Consider the following 19,053-nt stretch of genomic DNA (forward strand, 5'->3'; position numbering starts at 1 on the left):
GATAGTGCTCTGTCTGGGGACTCCATTGTTCTGCTGGGGGACTTCAACGCCCATGTGGGTAACGACAGTGAGACCTGGGAGGGGGTGATTGGGAAGAACGGCCTCCCCGATCTGAACCCGAGTGGTGTTCTGTTATTGGACTTCTGTGCTAGTCACGGTTTGTCCATAACGAACACCATGTTCGAGCACAAGGGTGTCCATAAGTGCACGTGGCACCAGGACACCCTAGGCAGGAGGTCGATGATCGACTTTGTAGTTGTGTCGTCTGACCTCCGGCCGCGTGTCTCGGACACTCGGGTGAAGAGAGGGGCGGAGCTGTCAACAGATCACCACCTGGTGGTGAGCTGGATCCGCTGGCAGGGGAGGAAGCCGGTCAGACCTGGCAGGCCCAAGCGTGTTGTGAGGGTCTGCTGGGAACGACTGGCGGATCCTTCTGTCAGTGGGGTCTTCAACTCCCACCTCCGGAAGAGCTTCACCCAGATTCCGGGGGAGGCGGGGGACATGGAGTCAGAGTGGACTCTGTTCTCCTCCTCCATTGTCGATGCGGCTGCTCGTAGTTGTGGCCGTAAGGTCTCTGGTGCCTGTCGCGGCGGCAATCCCCGAACCCGGTGGTGGCGCCCGGAAGTAAGGGATGCCGTCAAGCTGAAGAAGGAGTCCTACCTGGCCTTGTTGGCATGTGGGACTCCTGAGGCAGCTGAGAGGTACCGGCAGGCCAAGCTGCTGCAGCTCGTGCGGTCGCGGAGGCTAAAACTCGGGTCTGGGAGGAGTTCGGGGAGGCCATGGAGGAAGACTATCGGTCGGCCTCGAAGAGATTCTGGCAAACCATCCGGCGCCTCAGGAGGGGGAAGCAGTGCTTCACCAACACTGTTTACAGTGCGGGTGGGGGGCTGCTGACCTCGACTGGGGATGTCGTCGGGCGGTGGGAGGAGGACTTCGAGGACCTCCTCAATCCCGTCGTCACGTCGTCCGATGGGGAAGCAGAGGCTGGGGACTCGGAGGTGGGCTCGCCCATCACCGGGGCTGAAGTCCCCGAGGTGGTGAGAAAGCTCCTCGGTGGCTCCGGGGGTGGATGAGATTCGCCCTGAGTACCTTAAGTCTCTGGATGTTGTAGGACTGTCTTGGCTGACACGTCTCTGCAACATCGCGTGGCGGTCGGGGACAGTGCCCCTGGATTGGCAGACCGGGGTGGTGGTCCCTCTCTTTAAGAAGGGGGATCGGAGGGTGTGTTCCAATTACAGAGGAATCACCCTCCTTAGCCTCCCCAGTAAGGTCTACTCCAGGGTGCTGGAGAGGAGGATCCGGCCGATAGTTGAACCTCGGATCCAGGAGGAACAATGTGGTTTTCGTCCTGGTCGTGGCACACTGGACCAGCTCTATACCCTTCATCGGGTGCTCGAGGGTTCGTGGGAGTTCGCCCAACCAGTCCACATGTGTTTTGTGGATCTGGAGAAAGCGTTCGACCGCGTCCCTCGTGGTGCCCTGTGGGGGGTGCTCCGGGAGTATGGGGTCCGGGGCCCTCGTGGTGCCCTGTGGGGGGTGCTCCGGGAGTATGGGGTCCGGGGCCCTTGTGGTGTCCTGTGGGGGGTGCTCCGGGAGTATGGGGTCCGGGGCCCTTGTGGTGCCCTGTGGGGGGTGCTCCGGGAGTATGGGGTCCGGGGCCCTCGTGGTGCCCTGTGGGGGGTGCTCCGGGAGTATGGGGTCCGGGGCCCTCTGCTAAGGGCTGTCCGTTCCCTGTATGAGCAGCAGGAGCTTGGTTCATTGCCGGCAGTAAGTCAGACCTGTTCCCGGTGCGTGTTGGTCTCCTCAGGGCTGCCCTTTGTCACCGGTTCTGTTCATTGCTTTTATGGACAGAATTTCTAGGCGCAGCCAGGGGCCGGAGGGTGTCCGGTTTGGGAGCCTCAGAGTCTCATCTCTGCTGTTTGCGGACGATGTTGTTCTGTTGGCTTCAACGAACCAGGACCTTCAGCTGCTCTGGGGCGGTTTGCAGCCGAGTGTGTAGCGGCCGGGATGAGGATCAGCACCTCCAAATCTGAGGCCATGGTTCTCCTTCCCCTCTACAGGTCGGTGGGGAGTCCTTACCTCAAGTGGAGGAGTTCAAGTATCTCGGGGTCTTGTTCTCAGTGAGGGACGGATGGAGCGTGAGATGGACAGACGGATCGGTGCGGCGTCAGCAGTGATGCGGTCGCTGTATCGGTCTGTCGTGGTGAAGAGGGAGCTGAGAACCACTAAACTGATCTACATTGTTGCTGTCGTTGCTTTAGTTGAGGTATGAGCGTTGCGTGTGCGTTGCGTGTGCGTCGCGTGTGCGTTGTGTGTGAGTCGCGTGTGCGTCGCGTGTGCGTTGCGTGTGCGTCGCGTGTGCGTCGCGTGTGCATCGCGTGTGCGTTGCGTGTGCGTGAGAGTTTTACTTGCAGTCTGAAGGCACGTCAGTGAAGACGCGCAGCAGGAAGTCGCCCTGCTGCGCGGGGTCGAAGGTCGTGGGGATGATGACGTATCGACCCTCCTTCAGCTCCTTCCTGAGAAACACGCAGCGAGAGTTGATGTAGATGGAGCCGGCCACCTTCTGCTGCGCCGTGTGCATGCGGTACTTCCGGTTCAGCTCCACCTGCAGGACGGGAGGAGGAACTCACACACCTGCAGTTCATCCGCCTTTACTGTAGGCTCATTTTAGTTTACATGGTGGTCATGGTGGTCATGGTGGTGGTCATGGTGGTCATGGTGGTCATGGTGGTCACGGTGGTCATGGTGGTCATGGTGGTCATGGTGGTCATGGTGGTCATGGTGGTGGTCATGGTGGTCATGGTGGTCATGGTGGTCACGGTGGTCACGGTGGTCACGGTGGTCACGGTGGTCACGGTGGTCACGGTGGTCATGGTGGTCACGGTGGTCACGGTGGTCATGGTGGTCATGGTGGTGGTCACGGTGGTCACGGTGGTCACGGTGGTCACGGTGGTCACGGTGGTCACGGTGGTCATGGTGGTCATGGTGGTCATGGTGGTCATGGTGGTGGTCATGGTGGTCATGGTGGTGGTCATGGTGGTCATGGTGGTCCTGGTGGTCCTGGTGGTCCTAGTGGTCATGGTGGTCATGGTGGTGGTCATGGTGGTCATGGTGGTGGTCATGGTGGTCATGGTGGTCCTGGTGGTCCTGGTGGTCATGGTGGTCATGGTGGTGGTCATGGTGGTCCTGGTGGTCATGGTGGTCATGGTGGTGGTCATGGTGGTCCTGGTGGTCCTGGTGGTCATGGTGGTCATGGTGGTGGTCATGGTGGTCATGGTGGTGGTCATGGTGGTCATGGTGGTCATGGTGGTGGTCATGGTGGTCATGGTGGTCATGGTGGTCATGGTGGTGGTCATGGTGGTCCTGGTGGTCCTGGTGGTCATGGTGGTCATGGTGGTCATGGTGGTGGTCATGGTGGTCATGGTGGTGGTCATGGTGGTGGTCATGGTGGTCATGGTGGTCATGGTGGTCATGGTGGTGGTCATGGTTGTTATGGTGGTCATGGTGGTCATGGTGGTCATGGTGGTGGTCATGATGGTCATGGTGGTCATGGTGGTCATGGTGGTGGTCATGGTGGTCATGGTGGTCACGGTGGTCATGGTGGTCATGGTGGTCATGGTGGTCATGGTGGTCATGGTGGTGGTCATGGTGGTCATGGTGGTCATGGTGGTCATGGTGGTCATGGTGGTGGTCATGGTGGTCATGGTGGTCATGGTGGTCATGGTGGTCCTGGTGGTCATGGTGGTGGTCATGGTGGTCATGGTGGTCATGGTGGTGGTCATGGTGGTCATGGTGGTCATGGTGGTCATGGTGTTCATGGTGGTGGTCATGGTGGTCATGGTGGTCATGGTGGTCATGGTGGTCATGGTGGTCATGGTGGTGGTCATGGTGGTCATGGTGGTCATGGTGGTGGTCATGGTGGTCATGGTGGTCATGGTGGTCATGGTGGTGGTCATGGTGGTCATGGTGGTCACGGTGGTCATGGTGGTCATGGTGTTCATGGTGGTGGTCATGGTGGTCATGGTGGTGGTCATGGTGGTCATGGTGGTCATGGTGGTCATGGTGTTCATGGTGGTGGTCATGGTGGTCATGGTGGTGGTCATGGTGGTCATGGTGGTCATGGTGGTGGTCATGGTGGTGGTCATGGTGGTGGTCATGGTGGTGGTCATGGTGGTCATGGTGGTCATGGTGGTCATGGTGGTCATGGTGGTGTTCATGGTGGTCATGGTAGTCATGGTGGTCATGGTGGTGGTCATGGTGGTGGTCATGGTGGTCATGGTGGTCATGGTGGTCATGGTGGTCATGGTGGTGGTCATGGTGGTCATGGTGGTCACGGTGGTCATGGTGGTCATGGTGTTCATGGTGGTGGTCATGGTGGTCATGGTGGTCATGGTGGTCATGGTGGTCATGGTGGTCATGGTGGTGGTCATGGTGGTCATGGTGGTCATGGTGGTCATGGTGGTCATGGTGGTCATGGTGTTCATGGTGGTGGTCATGGTGGTCATGGTGGTGGTCATGGTGGTCATGGTGGTCATGGTGTTCATGGTGGTGGTCATGGTGGTCATGGTGGTGGTCATGGTGGTCATGGTGGTCATGGTGGTCATGGTGGTCATGGTGGTGGTCATGGTGGTCATGGTGGTCACGGTGGTCATGGTGGTCATGGTGGTCATGGTGTTCATGGTGGTGGTCATGGTGGTCATGGTGGTGGTCATGGTGGTCATGGTGGTCATGGTGGTCATGGTGTTCATGGTGGTGGTCATGGTGGTCATGGTGGTGGTCATGGTGGTGGTCATGGTGGTCATGGTGGTCATGGTGGTGGTCATGGTGGTGGTCATGGTGGTGGTCATGGTGGTCATGGTGGTCATGGTGGTCATGGTGGTCATGGTGGTCATGGTGGTGTTCATGGTGGTCATGGTAGTCATGGTGGTCATGGTGGTGGTCATGGTGGTGGTCATGGTGGTCATGGTGGTCATGGTGGTCATGGTGGTCATGGTGGTCATGGTGGTGGTCATGGTGGTCATGGTAGTCATGGTGGTGTTCATGGTGGTCATGGTGGTGGTCATGGTGGTCATGGTGGTCATGGTGGTGGTCATGGTGGTGGTCATGGTGGTGGTCATGGTGGTCATGGTGGTCATGGTGGTCATGGTGGTCATGGTGGTGGTCATGGTGGTCATGGTGGTCATGGTAGTCATGGTGGTGTTCATGGTGGTGGTCATGGTGGTCATGGTGGTCATGGTGGTCATGGTGGTGGTCATGGTGGTCATGGTGGTGGTCATGGTGGTCATGGTGGTCATGGTGGTCATGGTGGTGGTCATGGTGGTCATGGTGGTCATGGTGGTCATGGTGGTCATGGTGGTGGTCATGGTGGTCATGGTGGTCATGGTGGTGGTCATGGTGGTCATGGTGGTGGTCATGGTGGTCATGGTGGTCATGGTGGTCATGGTGGTCATGGTGGTGGTCATGGTGGTGGTCATGGTGGTCATGGTGGTCATGGTGGTCATGGTGGTGGTCATGGTGGTCATGGTGGTCATGGTGGTCATGGTGGTGGTCATGGTGGTCATGGTGGTCATGGTGGTGGTCATGGTGGTCATGGTGGTGGTCATGGTGGTCATGGTGGTCATGGTGGTGGTCATGGTGGTGGTCATGGTGGTCATGGTGGTCATGGTGGTCATGGTGGTCATGGTGGTCATGGTGGTCATGGTGGTGGTCATGGTGGTGGTCATGGTGGTGGTCATGGTGGTGGTCATGGTGGTCATGGTGGTCATGGTAGTCATGGTGGTGTTCATGGTGGTGGTCATGGTGGTCATGGTGGTCATGGTGGTCATGGTGGTGGTCATGGTGGTCATGGTGGTGGTCATGGTGGTCATGGTGGTCATGGTGGTCATGGTGGTGGTCATGGTGGTCATGGTGGTGGTTATGGTGGTGGTCATGGTGGTCATGGTGGTCATGGTGGTGGTCATGGTGGTCATGGTGGTCATGGTGGTCATGGTGGTCATGGTGGTGGTCGTGGTGGTCATGGTGGTCATGGTGGTCATGGTTGTTATGGTGGTCATGGTGGTCATGGTGGTCATGGTGGTGGTCATGGTGGTCATGGTGGTCATGGTGGTCATGGTTGTTATGGTGGTCATGGTGGTCATGGTGGTGGTCATGGTGGTCATGGTGGTGGTCATGGTGGTCATGGTGGTCATGGTGGTCATGGTGGTCATGGTGGTCATGGTGGTCATGGTAGTCATGGTGGTCATGGTGGTCATGGTTGTTATGGTGGTCATGGTGGTCATGGTGGTCATGGTAGTCATGGTGGTCATGGTGGTCATGGTGGTCATGGTTGTTATGGTGGTCATGGTGGTCATGGTGGTCATGGTAGTCATGGTGGTCATGGTGGTCATGGTGGTCATGGTTGTTATGGTGGTCATGGTGGTCATGGTGGTCATGGTGGTCATGGTTGTTATGGTGGTCGTGGTGGTCATGGTGGTCATGGTGGTCATGGTTGTTATGGTGGTCATGGTGGTCATGGTGGTCATGGTAGTCATGGTGGTCATGGTGGTCATGGTGGTCATGGTTGTTATGGTGGTCATGGTGGTCATGGTGGTCATGGTGGTCATGGTGGTCATGGTAGTCATGGTGGTCATGGTTGTTATGGTGGTCATGGTGGTCATGGTGGTCATGGTGGTGGTCATGGTGGTGGTCATGGTGGTCATGGTGGTCATGGTGGTCGTGGTGGTCATGGTGGTGGTCATGGTGGTCATGGTGGTCATGGTGGTCATGGTGGTCATGGTGGTCATGGTGGTCCTGGTTACCCGGTGGATGTCGAAGCCGATGGCCAGGTTTTCCGACTTGCCCTCTTTGGGAGTGGCTCTTTTCTCCTTCTGCTGTAAACAGATGAGCACCTCGTCCTCCACCTTCTTCACATCGAACACGTACTGCAAAAAACACAAAGTACACGATACAAGTACTGCAACAAAACACAAAGTACACGATACAAGTACTGCAACAAAACACAAAGTACACGATACACGTACTGCAACAAAAACACAAAGTACAAGGAGGAGGGTGTTCTAGTGGTGAGACTGACCTGGGGGTTCTGGAGGAGGGTGTTCTTGTGCTTAGACTGACCTGGGGGTTCTGGAGGAGGGTGTTCTTGTGCTTAGACTGACCTGGGGGTTCTGGAGGAGGGTGTTCTTGTGCTTAGACTGACCTGGGGGTTCTGGAGGAGGGTGTTCTTGTGCTTAGACTGACCTGGGGGTTCTGGAGGAAGGTGTTCTTGTGCTTAGACTGACCTGGGGGTTCTGGAGGAGGGTGTTCTTGTGGTTAGACTGACCTGGGGGTTCTGGAGGAGGGTGTTCTTGTGGTTAGACTGACCTGGAGGTTCTGGAGGAGGGTGTTCTTGCGGTTAGACTGACCTGGGGGTTCTGGAGGAGGGTGTTCTTGTGCTTAGACTGACCTGGGGGTTCTGGAGGAGGGTGTTCTTGTGCTTAGACTGACCTGGGGGTTCTGGAGGAGGGTGTTCTTGTGGTTAGACTGACCTGGAGGTTCTGGAGGAGGGTGTTCTTGCGGTTAGACTGACCTGGGGGTTCTGGAGGAGGGTGTTCTTGTGCTTAGACTGACCTGGGGGTTCTGGAGGAGGGTGTTCTTGTGCTTAGACTGACCTGGGGGTTCTGGAGGAAGGTGTTCTTGTGCTTAGACTGACCTGGGGGTTCTGGAGGAGGGTGTTCTTGTGGTTAGACTGACCTGGGGGTTCTGGAGGAGGGTGTTCTTGTGGTTAGACTGACCTGGGGGTTCTGGAGGAGGGTGTTCCTGTGGTTACACTGACCTGGGGGTTCTGGAGGAGGGTGTTCCTGTGCTTAGACTGACCTGGGGGTTCTGGAGGAAGGTGTTCTTGTGGTTGATGCAGCCCCCGGCGCGGTTGCGCAGCGGGTCGTGGCGGTGGCTCCAGCTCCCTCTCATCACCTCCTCCTCCCAGGTTTTGTGGATGCTCAGGTACGACGTGTTGATGAGGCGGCACAGGATCAGGTCCGTGAAGTACTGGCAGAAGTCGTCGAAGGTCATCCTGCGGCAGAGGAGGAGGGTTTATTAAAGAGGGGGTGTTCTGCTTTAAAGAGGGGGTGTTCTGCTTTAAAGAGGGGGTGTTCTGCTTTAAAGAGGGGGTGTTCTGCTTTAAAGAGGGGGTGTTCTGCTTTAAAGAGGGGGTGTTCTGCTTTTGTCAGTCCCATAGCACCAGTCTATATCTCACTACAATGATGACAAACCTTCTGTTGGTCTGTAAATGCAGTAAATTAGAATAACTGCCTTGTATAAAATGTCTCTCTCAAAATGGCTGTAGTGAATGTCTTGAAATAGGCCTCTGTCTCTTTAAGAACCTCTGAGCCTTTAGACACGCCCCCTCCACACGCTGTCTGTGGCATCAGTGGGGAGGGGGTTCTGCTGAGGAGCAGTGGTTGGTTACTCGGCTGGTGACCAAAGCTCGGAGGCGTCTCCAGGAGGTGGGGGCATTCCTAGGAGGACTCAGGCAAACCTATCCCTAAAATGGCCGCCATCAGAGTTTTTACAGATTACTCAGAAATACGTGAATGTGCCAAGGCAACACTTCAGCCATGTTTTTAATGAGGGAGTGACAGAATAACAGGATGGAAAGCTGGAAAAAGTCCATTTTGCAGAATACCCCCCCTTTAAAGGCACGTTTCATGATGAATCTATGTTTGTGACGGACGTGAGGAGGAGGGAACAGGTCTCACCAGAACTCTCCGTCGTCCTGCACCGTCACGCCCAGCTTCTCACGCTCGCTCTTGCTCACTTTGTTCCACTCTTCTGAACTGTAAAAGACACAGAGACGGAGCTGAAGGATCACAGCGATTACAGTCCTACAGCAGGGGTCGGCAACGTCAGGCCCGGGGGCCAAATCCGGCCCTCCAGCATAAAACCTTTGGCCCCCAAGAGAAGTTTATTCATAAGTCAGAGACCAAACACATGAAAGGACTCTAAAATGTGAAAAACACTGTCAATATTTTCACATTTCCCAGCATATATTATGTATAAAACCTGATTTGTAGAGAAAAGGTGCTTTACTTTGGGCTACAATTGTGAGTTTCGGCCCTTGGTGTTTCGGAAATGAAGAAAATCGTCCCTCCATGACACAAACTTGCCTCCCCCGTCCTACAGGAACCAAACGACTCAACGGGAGAAACAAACGGCTCAATGTTTTCCCTGATCTTTATTCTGGAGCGACCGGACAAACCTCACATTCATCTCGGTCATGTGACCTCAGTTCATCTGTGCTGAGAGAGAAGACTCTGGACTCTGGGACAGTTTTTGTTTCATGAGGTCCAGCCGTTACAGAGACACGAACCAGAAACAGAGTCCGATATTCAGCGTCTTGACCATTTCGAAATGTGGGAAAATAATTAGGAAAAATAGGACGAGTCCTCGCCTCAAGTGGAGGAGTTCAAGTATCTCGGGGTCTTGTTCTCAGTGAGGGACGGATGGAGCGTGAGATGGACAGACGGATCGGTGCGGCGTCAGCAGTGATGCGGTCGCTGTATCGGTCTGTCGTGGTGAAGAGGGAGCTGAGTCGGGGCAAAGCTCTCGATTTACCGATCGATCTACGTTCCCACCCTCACCTATGGTCATGTGATCCTCACCTATGGTCATGTGATCCTCACCTATGGTCATGAGATTTGGGTCATGACCGAAAGGACGAGATCACGAATACAAGCGGCCGAAATGAGTTTCCTTCGCAGGGTGGCTGGGGGTGAGGAGCTCAGTTACCCGGGAGGAGCTCGGAGTAGAATCGCTGCTCCTTCACGTCGAAAGGAGCAGCTGAGGTGGCTCGGGCATCTGTTCCGGATGCCTCCTGGTCGCCTCCCGCGGGAGGTGTTCCAGGCTTGTCCTAGTGGGACAAGGCCTCGTGGACCCAGGACACGGTGGTGGGACTATGTCTCCGAGCTGGCCTGGTGTGGCCTCTGGGTCCCCCCAGAACAGCTGCCCCCCCGACCCGGCCCCGGATAAAGAGGAAGAAAATGGATGGATGGAAAAATGGAAGAAAATGTGTTTTATATTTTGTATGTTCTTGTTTTTTATGGGGCTGCGGATGGAAATGAGCCTTGAGCTAAATCCGGCACATTTACAGCACATTAATATGCACTGTCCCATTTAAACAAATTAATACATGAAAAAAAATATATTTATTTTTCAAAATGACAAAAAATGAGGGAAAATTAAGAAAATAATTAGAAAATAAAATTATGAAAAATTGAGGAAAGATTTTGACAAAATAAAAAATAAAAAAAAAGTGATCATTGCAAAAAAACAAGAAGTCTCTCTCACTTTCGCTTCCGGAGATATCGGCCAATAGCCGATATTGAAAACACCCAAATATCGGCCAGATATATCGGTCGGGCCTCACTTGCGACCCCCCCATTGGGAACCACTTGGTCCAGAAACATAAAACAGAGACGATGATGTTCCTCTGGTCCATAAAGGAAGATCATGACGGTGGTTCCGCTTCGTCCCTGAGTGAGTCTTCCAGGCGGAGCTGGACGAGCGAGAGCTCTGGGGAGACGCATTAGCTGTTTATGCTCTTCCTTTACGGCCCACGGCGGTCTTCATCGGTCTTCATCTGGAGCGTCCGTCAGCGCCGTTTACTGTAAGTGCTTCCATCAACGCCATCGATCCTCCTGCGGAATCACGGCTTCAGTAACTGCTCTTCAATAATGCAGACGACTTAAACACTCTTCCTCTGCTCCTGCGAAGACTGTATGATCCAGGAGGAGACGACTTAAACACTCTTCCTCTGCTCCTGCGAAGACTGTACAGCAGGAGGAGGCGACTTAAACACTCTTCCTCTGCTCCAGCGAAGACTGTACGGTCCAGGAGGCGACTTAAACACTCTTCCTCTGCTCCTGCGAAGACTGTACGATCCAGCAGACGACTTAAACACTCTTCCTCTGCTCCTGCGAAGACTGTACGATCCAGGAGGAGGCGACTTAAACACTCTTCCTCTGCTCACGCGAAGACTGTACGGTTTTAAGGTGAAGAACGATCCAGGAGGAGGCGACTTCCAGGTTTCAATGTTTTCTGTGACATATTATCGATCCAGCTTTTTAGCTTCCGATACCGATACTGGGGGTTTGAGTGTAAGACAATAAAGTTTTTTCTATTCTGTTTATATATTTGGAATGGATTCAGTGGGATCCCAGGAAGCGTGACTGCGCTCACGGGGATCCTGACAATAAACAAGAAACAAGAGACTCACGGTCACGCACACGCACACGCACACGCACACACTCTCCTCTGGACGTGCACAGAAAACAAACATTCTAATTGCTCTGACTTTCATGGCTCTGCACGATCACAGTGTTGATTTGTGCATTAGACTGTGTGTGTGTGCACGTGCACGGCGAGGGGAGAGCGCCCGTGAGTGTCTGTGGGAGGCGAGTGCTTCGTGCTTTACACTTTTACGAGGCGCTCGGGCCTGAAGGCGCTCGACCCTGAAGGCGCTCGGGCCTGAAGGCGCTCGACCCTGAAGGCGCTCGGGCCTAATGAACTTTAATGGAAAAACATTAAACACGGACTTTTCTCACTAAACATCCTCAGAAAGTGCGTCGGACTCGCCGGACTCGCCGGACTCGCCGGACTCGACGGACTCGCCGGACTCGCCGGACTCGCCGGACTCGCCGGACTCGCCGGACTCGACGGACTCGACGGACTCGACGGACTCGCCGGACTCGCCGGACTCGCCGGACTCGCCGGACTCCCCGGACTCGACGGACTCGACGGACTCGACGGACTCCCCGGACTCGACGGACTCGACGGACTCGCCGGACTCGCCGGACTCGCCGGACTCGACGGACTCGACGGACTCGACGGACTCCCCGGACTCCCCGGACTCGACGGACTCGACGGACTCGACGGACTCGACGGACTCGACGGACTCCCCGGACTCGACGGACTCGACGGACTCGACGGACTCGCCGGACTCGCCGGACTCGACGGACTCGACGGACTCGACGGACTCGACGGACTCCCCGGACTCGCCGGACTCGACGGACTCGACGGACTCCCCGGACTCGACGGACTCCCCGGACTCGACGGACTCGACGGACTCGACGGACTCGACGGACTCGCCGGACTCGCCGGACTCGACGGACTCGACGGACTCGACGGACTCGCCGGACTCGCCGGACTCGACGGACTCGACGGACTCGACGGACTCGACGGACTCGACGGACTCGCCGGACTCGCCGGACTCGACGGACTCGACGGACTCGACGGACTCGACGGACTCGACGGACTCGACGGACTCGACGGACTCCCCGGACTCGACGGACTCCCCGGACTCGACGGACTCCCCGGACTCCCCGGACTCGCCGGACTCGACGGACTCGACGGACTCGACGGACTCCCCGGACTCGACGGACTCCCCGGACTCCCCGGACTCGACGGACTCGCCGGACTCGCCGGACTCGCCGGACTCGACGGACTCGACGGACTCGACGGACTCGACGGACTCGACGGACTCGACGGACTCGACGGACTCGCCGGACTCGACGGACTCCCCGGACTCGACGGACTCGACGGACTCGCCGGACTCGCCGGACTCGACGGACTCGACGGACTCGACGGACTCGACGGACTCCCCGGACTCGACGGACTCGCCGGACTCGACGGACTCGACGGACTCGACGGACTCGACGGACTCGCCGGACTCGACGGACTCGCCGGACTCGACGGACTCGACGGACTCGACGGACTCGACGGACTCGCCGGACTCGACGGACTCGACGGACTCGACGGACTCGACGGACTCGACGGACTCGACGGACTCGACGGACTCGACGGACTCGCCGGACTCGACGGACTCGACGGACTCCCCGGACTCGACGGACTCGCCGGACTCGACGGACTCGACGGACTCGACGGACTCGCCGGACTCGACGGACTCGCCGGACTCGACGGACTCGACGGACTCCCCGGACTCGCCGGACTCGCCGGACTCGCCGGACTCGCCGGACTCGACGGACTCGACGGACTCGACGGACTCGCCGGACTCGACGGACTCGCCGGACTCGACGGACTCGACGGACTCGACGGACTCGCCGGACTCGACGGACTCGCCGGACTCGACGGACTCGACGGACTCCCCGGACTCGACGGACTCCCCGGACTCGACGGACTCGACGGACTCGACGGACTCGACGGACTCGCCGGACTCGACGGACTCGCCGGACTCGACGGACTCGACGGACTCGACGGACTCGACGGACTCGACGGACTCCCCGGACTCGACGGACTCGACGGACTCCCCGGACTCGCCGGACTCGACGGACTCGACGGACTCGCCGGACTCGCCGGACTCGCCGGACTCGACGGACTCGCCGGACTCGACGGACTCGACGGACTCGACGGACTCGACGGACTCGACGGACTCGACGGACTCGCCGGACTCGACGGACTCGACGGACTCGACGGACTCGCCGGACTCGCCGGACTCGACGGACTCGCCGGACTCGCCGGACTCGACGGACTCGACGGACTCGCCGGACTCGCCGGACTCGCCGGACTCGACGGACTCGCCGGACTCGCCGGACTCGACGGACTCGCCGGACTCGCCGGACTCGCCGGACTCGCCGGACTCGCCGGACTCGACGGACTCGACGGACTCGACGGACTCGCCGGACTCGACGGACTCGACGGACTCCCCGGACTCGACGGACTCCCCGGACTCGACGGACTCGACGGACTCGCCGGACTCGCCGGACTCCCCGGACTCGACGGACTCGACGGACTCGACGGACTCGCCGGACTCGCCGGACTCGCCGGACTCGCCGGACTCGACGGACTCGCCGGACTCGCCGGACTCGACGGACTCCCCGGACTCGACGGACTCGCCGGACTCGCCGGACTCCCCGGACTCGACGGACTCGACGGACTCGCCGGACTCCCCGGACTCGACGGACTCGCCGGACTCGCCGGACTCCCCGGACTCGACGGACTCGACGGACTCGACGGACTCGCCGGACTCGCCGGACTCGCCGGACTCGCCGGACTCGACGGACTCGCCGGACTCGCCGGACTCGACGGACTCGACGGACTCGACGGACTCGCCGGACTCGCCGGACTCCCCGGACTCGACGGACTCGACGGACTCGACGGACTCGCCGGACTCGCCGGACTCGCCGGACTCGCCGGACTCGACGGACTCGCCGGACTCGCCGGACTCGACGGACTCCCCGGACTCCCCGGACTCGACGGACTCGACGGACTCGACGGACTCGACGGACTCGACGGACTCGACGGACTCGACGGACTCCCCGGACTCGACGGACTCGACGGACTCGACGGACTCCCCGGACTCGACGGACTCCCCGGACTCGACGGACTCGACGGACTCGACGGACTCGACGGACTCCCCGGACTCGACGGACTCCCCGGACTCGACGGACTCGCCGGACTCGCCGGACTCGACGGACTCGACGGACTCCCCGGACTCGACGGACTCGACGGACTCGCCGGACTCGCCGGACTCGCCGGACTCGCCGGACTCGACGGACTCGACGGACTCCCCGGACTCGACGGACTCGCCGGACTCGCCGGACTCGACGGACTCGACGGACTCGCCGGACTCGCCGGACTCGCCGGACTCGACGGACTCGACGGACTCGACGGACTCGACGGACTCGACGGACTCGCCGGACTCGACGGACTCGACGGACTCGACGGACTCGACGGACTCGACGGACTCGACGGACTCGACGGACTCCCCGGACTCGACGGACTCCCCGGACTCGACGGACTCCCCGGACTCCCCGGACTCGCCGGACTCGACGGACTCGACGGACTCGACGGACTCCCCGGACTCCCCGGACTCGACGGACTCGCCGGACTCGCCGGACTCGACGGACTCGACGGACTCGACGGACTCGACGGACTCGACGGACTCGACGGACTCGACGGACTCGCCGGACTCGACGGACTCCCCGGACTCGACGGACTCGACGGACTCGCCGGACTCGCCGGACTCGACGGACTCGACGGACTCGACGGACTCGACGGACTCCCCGGACTCGACGGACTCGCCGGACTCGACGGACTCGACGGACTCGACGGACTCGACGGACTCGCCGGACTCGCCGGACTCCCCGGACTCGACGGACTCGACGGACTCGACGGACTCGACGGACTCGACGGACTCGCCGGACTCGCCGGACTCCCCGGACTCGACGGACTCGACGGACTCGACGGACTCGACGGACTCGACGGACTCGCCGGACTCGACGGACTCGACGGACTCGACGGACTCGACGGACTCGACGGACTCGACGGACTCGACGGACTCGCCGGACTCGACGGACTCCCCGGACTCGACGGACTCGCCGGACTCGACGGACTCGCCGGACTCGCCGGACTCGACGGACTCGACGGACTCGACGGACTCGCCGGACTCGACGGACTCGCCGGACTCGACGGACTCGACGGACTCGACGGACTCGCCGGACTCGACGGACTCGCCGGACTCGACGGACTCGACGGACTCCCCGGACTCGACGGACTCCCCGGACTCGACGGACTCGACGGACTCGACGGACTCGACGGACTCGCCGGACTCGACGGACTCGCCGGACTCGCCGGACTCGACGGACTCGACGGACTCGACGGACTCGACGGACTCGACGGACTCCCCGGACTCGACGGACTCGACGGACTCCCCGGACTCGCCGGACTCGACGGACTCGACGGACTCGCCGGACTCGCCGGACTCGCCGGACTCGACGGACTCGCCGGACTCCCCGGACTCGACGGACTCGACGGACTCGACGGACTCGACGGACTCGACGGACTCCCCGGACTCGACGGACTCCCCGGACTCCCCGGACTCGACGGACTCGACGGACTCGCCGGACTCGCCGGACTCGACGGACTCCCCGGACTCCCCGGACTCGACGGACTCGACGGACTCGACGGACTCCCCGGACTCGACGGACTCCCCGGACTCCCCGGACTCGACGGACTCGACGGACTCCCCGGACTCGACGGACTCGACGGACTCCCCGGACTCGCCGGACTCGACGGACTCGACGGACTCGACGGACTCCCCGGACTCCCCGGACTCGACGGACTCGACGGACTCCCCGGACTCGCCGGACTCGACGGACTCGACGGACTCGACGGACTCCCCGGACTCGACGGACTCGACGGACTCGACGGACTCGACGGACTCGACGGACTCGACGGACTCCCCGGACTCCCCGGACTCCCCGGACTCCCCGGACTCGACGGACTCGACGGACTCGACGGACTCGACGGACTCGTTAGAAACACTTTCTGCTGAAACATGTTAACACATTTACATTGAACTGAAGAGTCACAGCTTTCTCAGTTTGACTCTTTTGTTTATAGTTTCACTTCCTTATTGGACACCGACAGGAAGTGACATAGATGAAGGCAAACTATTTTAAACTGTTGCCGTGCCGACCAGGTGACGTCAATGGGAACTTTACGCCTGTGATGATCAGTTCCACTTTATTAAGCAGATCATCATTTTCAAACAATAAGGGAAAGAAAAAGGACCTCTCTGCTGATGAAAAGTGTGGAACAGTTAGGCCGAGGTTTGCCGTCTCCCACAAAGGAAAAGACCATATTTGGGTCACAGCCTTTCGTGCTACACGTGGATACCACACCTGTGAGTGTTTGTGAGTGAGTAATGGTGGAAACTCTGATCTTCCAAAGTGACCTGATCCTTTGTTTGCTCGGCTCAGAGGATCCGTGTGCTCAGGGGGCGGGGCGTGTGCTCAGGGGGCGGGGCGTGTGCTCAGAGGATCCGTGTGCTCAGGGGGCGGGGCGTGTGCTCAGGGGGCGGGGCGTGTGCTCAGAGGATCCGTGTGCTCAGAGGATCCGTGTGCTCAGGGGGCGGGGCGTGTGCTCAGGGGGCGGGGCAGGTCCGGCTGGAGGAAAACTTACGGATGTTTGCTTTAACCTCCTCATGTTTAATGTTCTGTAACGCTCTGCTCCACAGCCGTTCAGGAGACCAACCCTGAGGCGGAGACCAACCCTGAGGCGGAGACCAACCCTGAGGCGGAGACCAACCCTGAGGCGGAGACCAACCCTGAGGCGGAGACCAACCCTGAGGCTCCTGAAGACTAAAGGAGGAGCTAAACATCGTCCTTTCACACATTTACGCTTTTAAGTCGATGCTGCAGAAAAACAACGGCCTCGTCTCCAGTGTAAATGTTTGGGACAAGTTTTCAGAGAGGAAGTGGTCTTTACCCTACACAGGAAGTGGTCTTTACCCTTCACAGCCAACAGGAAGTGGTCTTTACCCTACACAGGAAGTGGTCTTTACCCTACACAGGAAGTGGTCTTTACCCTACACAGGAAGTGGTCTTTACCCTTCACAGCCAACAGGAAGTGGTCTTTACCCTACACAGGAAGTGGTCTTTACCCTTCACAGCCAACAGGAAGTGGTCTTTACCCTACACAGCCAACAGGAAGTGGTCTTTACCCAACACAGGAAGTGGTCTTTACCCTTCACAGCCAACAGGAAGTGGTCTTTCCCTACACAGCAGATTTTCAGAGACTTTTGGGCGCGTCTAACTGGTGTGACCTTTAAAGGAACAGTCCAGCGTTTTTACACACTGAGATATGTTCTTACCTCACCTTAGTCGAGTTAATATATCCCCGTCTGGTCTTTGTCCGTGCGCTCACACATACGCAGCCTCTCCCACATGTCACATAGCTCCAAAAAAGCTCACGATAGAAGCTACCAAGCTCTTCCACGTGTTCCCTATTTAAATAAAGTTACGTGAAGTGTTTTCATGCCAAGTATATTTACACAGAAATGTAACATGTGGATTTTATAAGCAGATAAAAAGGGGAACTATATTATGAGGCGTAATGATACGAGGAGCAGTAACTCCTAAAGACTTCCCCGCTCACTTCCGTCAATAGAAGCTGCGTGACTTGTAGAGCCTTTTATAACAAGCAGAAAATATATTTTGGGAAAGTGCTGCGCATTCCTACCTCATGGTGGAGCTCCTGAGTCCTGTGTTGTTGTAAATCTGTGAAACATTACTACACTATATACTTTCTGCTTGTTATCACAGCCCGGCACGATGCACGTAAAAGGCATCGTTCACAAGTTATCCAGGCTTCTTCAACTGTTCTCTGCTGCTCTACAAGTCACGCAGCTTCTACTGACGGAAGTGAGCGGGGAAGTCTTTAGGAGTTACTGCTCCTGTATCATTACGCCTCACAATATAGTCCCCCTTTTTATCTGCTTAGAAAATCCACATGTTACATTTCTGTGTAAATATACTTCACATGAAAACACTTGACGTAACTTTATTTAAATAGGGAACACGTGGAAGAGCTTGGTAGCTTCTATCGTGAGCTTTTTTGGAGCTATGTGACATGTGGGAGAGGCTCCGTATGTGTGAGCGCACGGACAAAGACCAGACGGGGATATATTAACTCCACTAAAGTGAGGTAAGAACATATCTCAGTATGTAAAAACGGTGGCCTATTCCTTCAACCTCTTAACTCCCGCCTGAACTCAGCACATTTATCCAGCTTTACCCAAATCTAAAAGTTGTAAAGTTTGACAAAAATGCAGTGGAAACTTTTAAAAGTGACAGTTTGGATCAGGTCTGAGGGCCTTGGCTTTTAGATTTGGGTAAAGCTGAGGTGGAGACGATGTGCCGGGCGTGGGAGGAGCCACAGATCGTTGCCATGGTGACGTGTGATGTGGAGCAGGCGGAGCCTCAGAGCCTCTGAGCCTCTGAGGTCTCCTGAGGACAATGACATCATCGGCCTGACGAGGACGGGTCATTAGTCCAGTCTGTCCTGGACGAGGAGGAGGAGGAGGAGGAGGAGGACGAGGAGGAGGACGAGGAGGACGAGGAGGAGGAGGACGAGGAGGAGGAAGAGGAGGACGAGGAGAGCGGGGGCTTCGGGAACAGTTCAGACACTCAAGAGCGGAGTTCACCACCAGTTTATGACTTTATTACTGTTTAAAAATGATGAAACGGAACAAAACTCAAACCTTAACCTCAAACCAACAGT

The 19,053-nt window shown here is 57.9% G+C and overlaps 1 protein-coding gene across 4 annotated transcripts in view; it reads right to left on the minus strand.

Moving 5' to 3' along the window:
- The window catches only part of capn5b (calpain 5b), a 39,339-nt gene that overhangs the window by 10,260 nt on the left and 10,026 nt on the right, over window positions 1-19,053 (minus strand). For 3 of the 4 annotated variants that reach the window (XM_079566503.1, XM_079566502.1, XM_079566504.1), the window contains exons 7-10: window positions 8,733-8,810; window positions 7,852-8,047; window positions 6,798-6,920; window positions 2,409-2,605 (exon numbers count right to left, since the gene is read on the minus strand). In XM_079566503.1, coding sequence (XP_079422629.1) covers window positions 2,409-2,605; window positions 6,798-6,920; window positions 7,852-8,047; window positions 8,733-8,810 — 594 coding nt within the window. The remainder of the gene's footprint in view (window positions 1-2,408; window positions 2,606-6,797; window positions 6,921-7,851; window positions 8,048-8,732; window positions 8,811-19,053) is intronic. The other variant, XM_079566505.1, reaches the window with a different exon arrangement.

The sequence above is a fragment of the Gobius niger genome (assembly GCF_951799975.1).
Source record: "Gobius niger genome assembly, chromosome: 11".
Taxonomy (NCBI): Eukaryota; Metazoa; Chordata; class Actinopteri; order Gobiiformes; family Gobiidae; genus Gobius; species Gobius niger.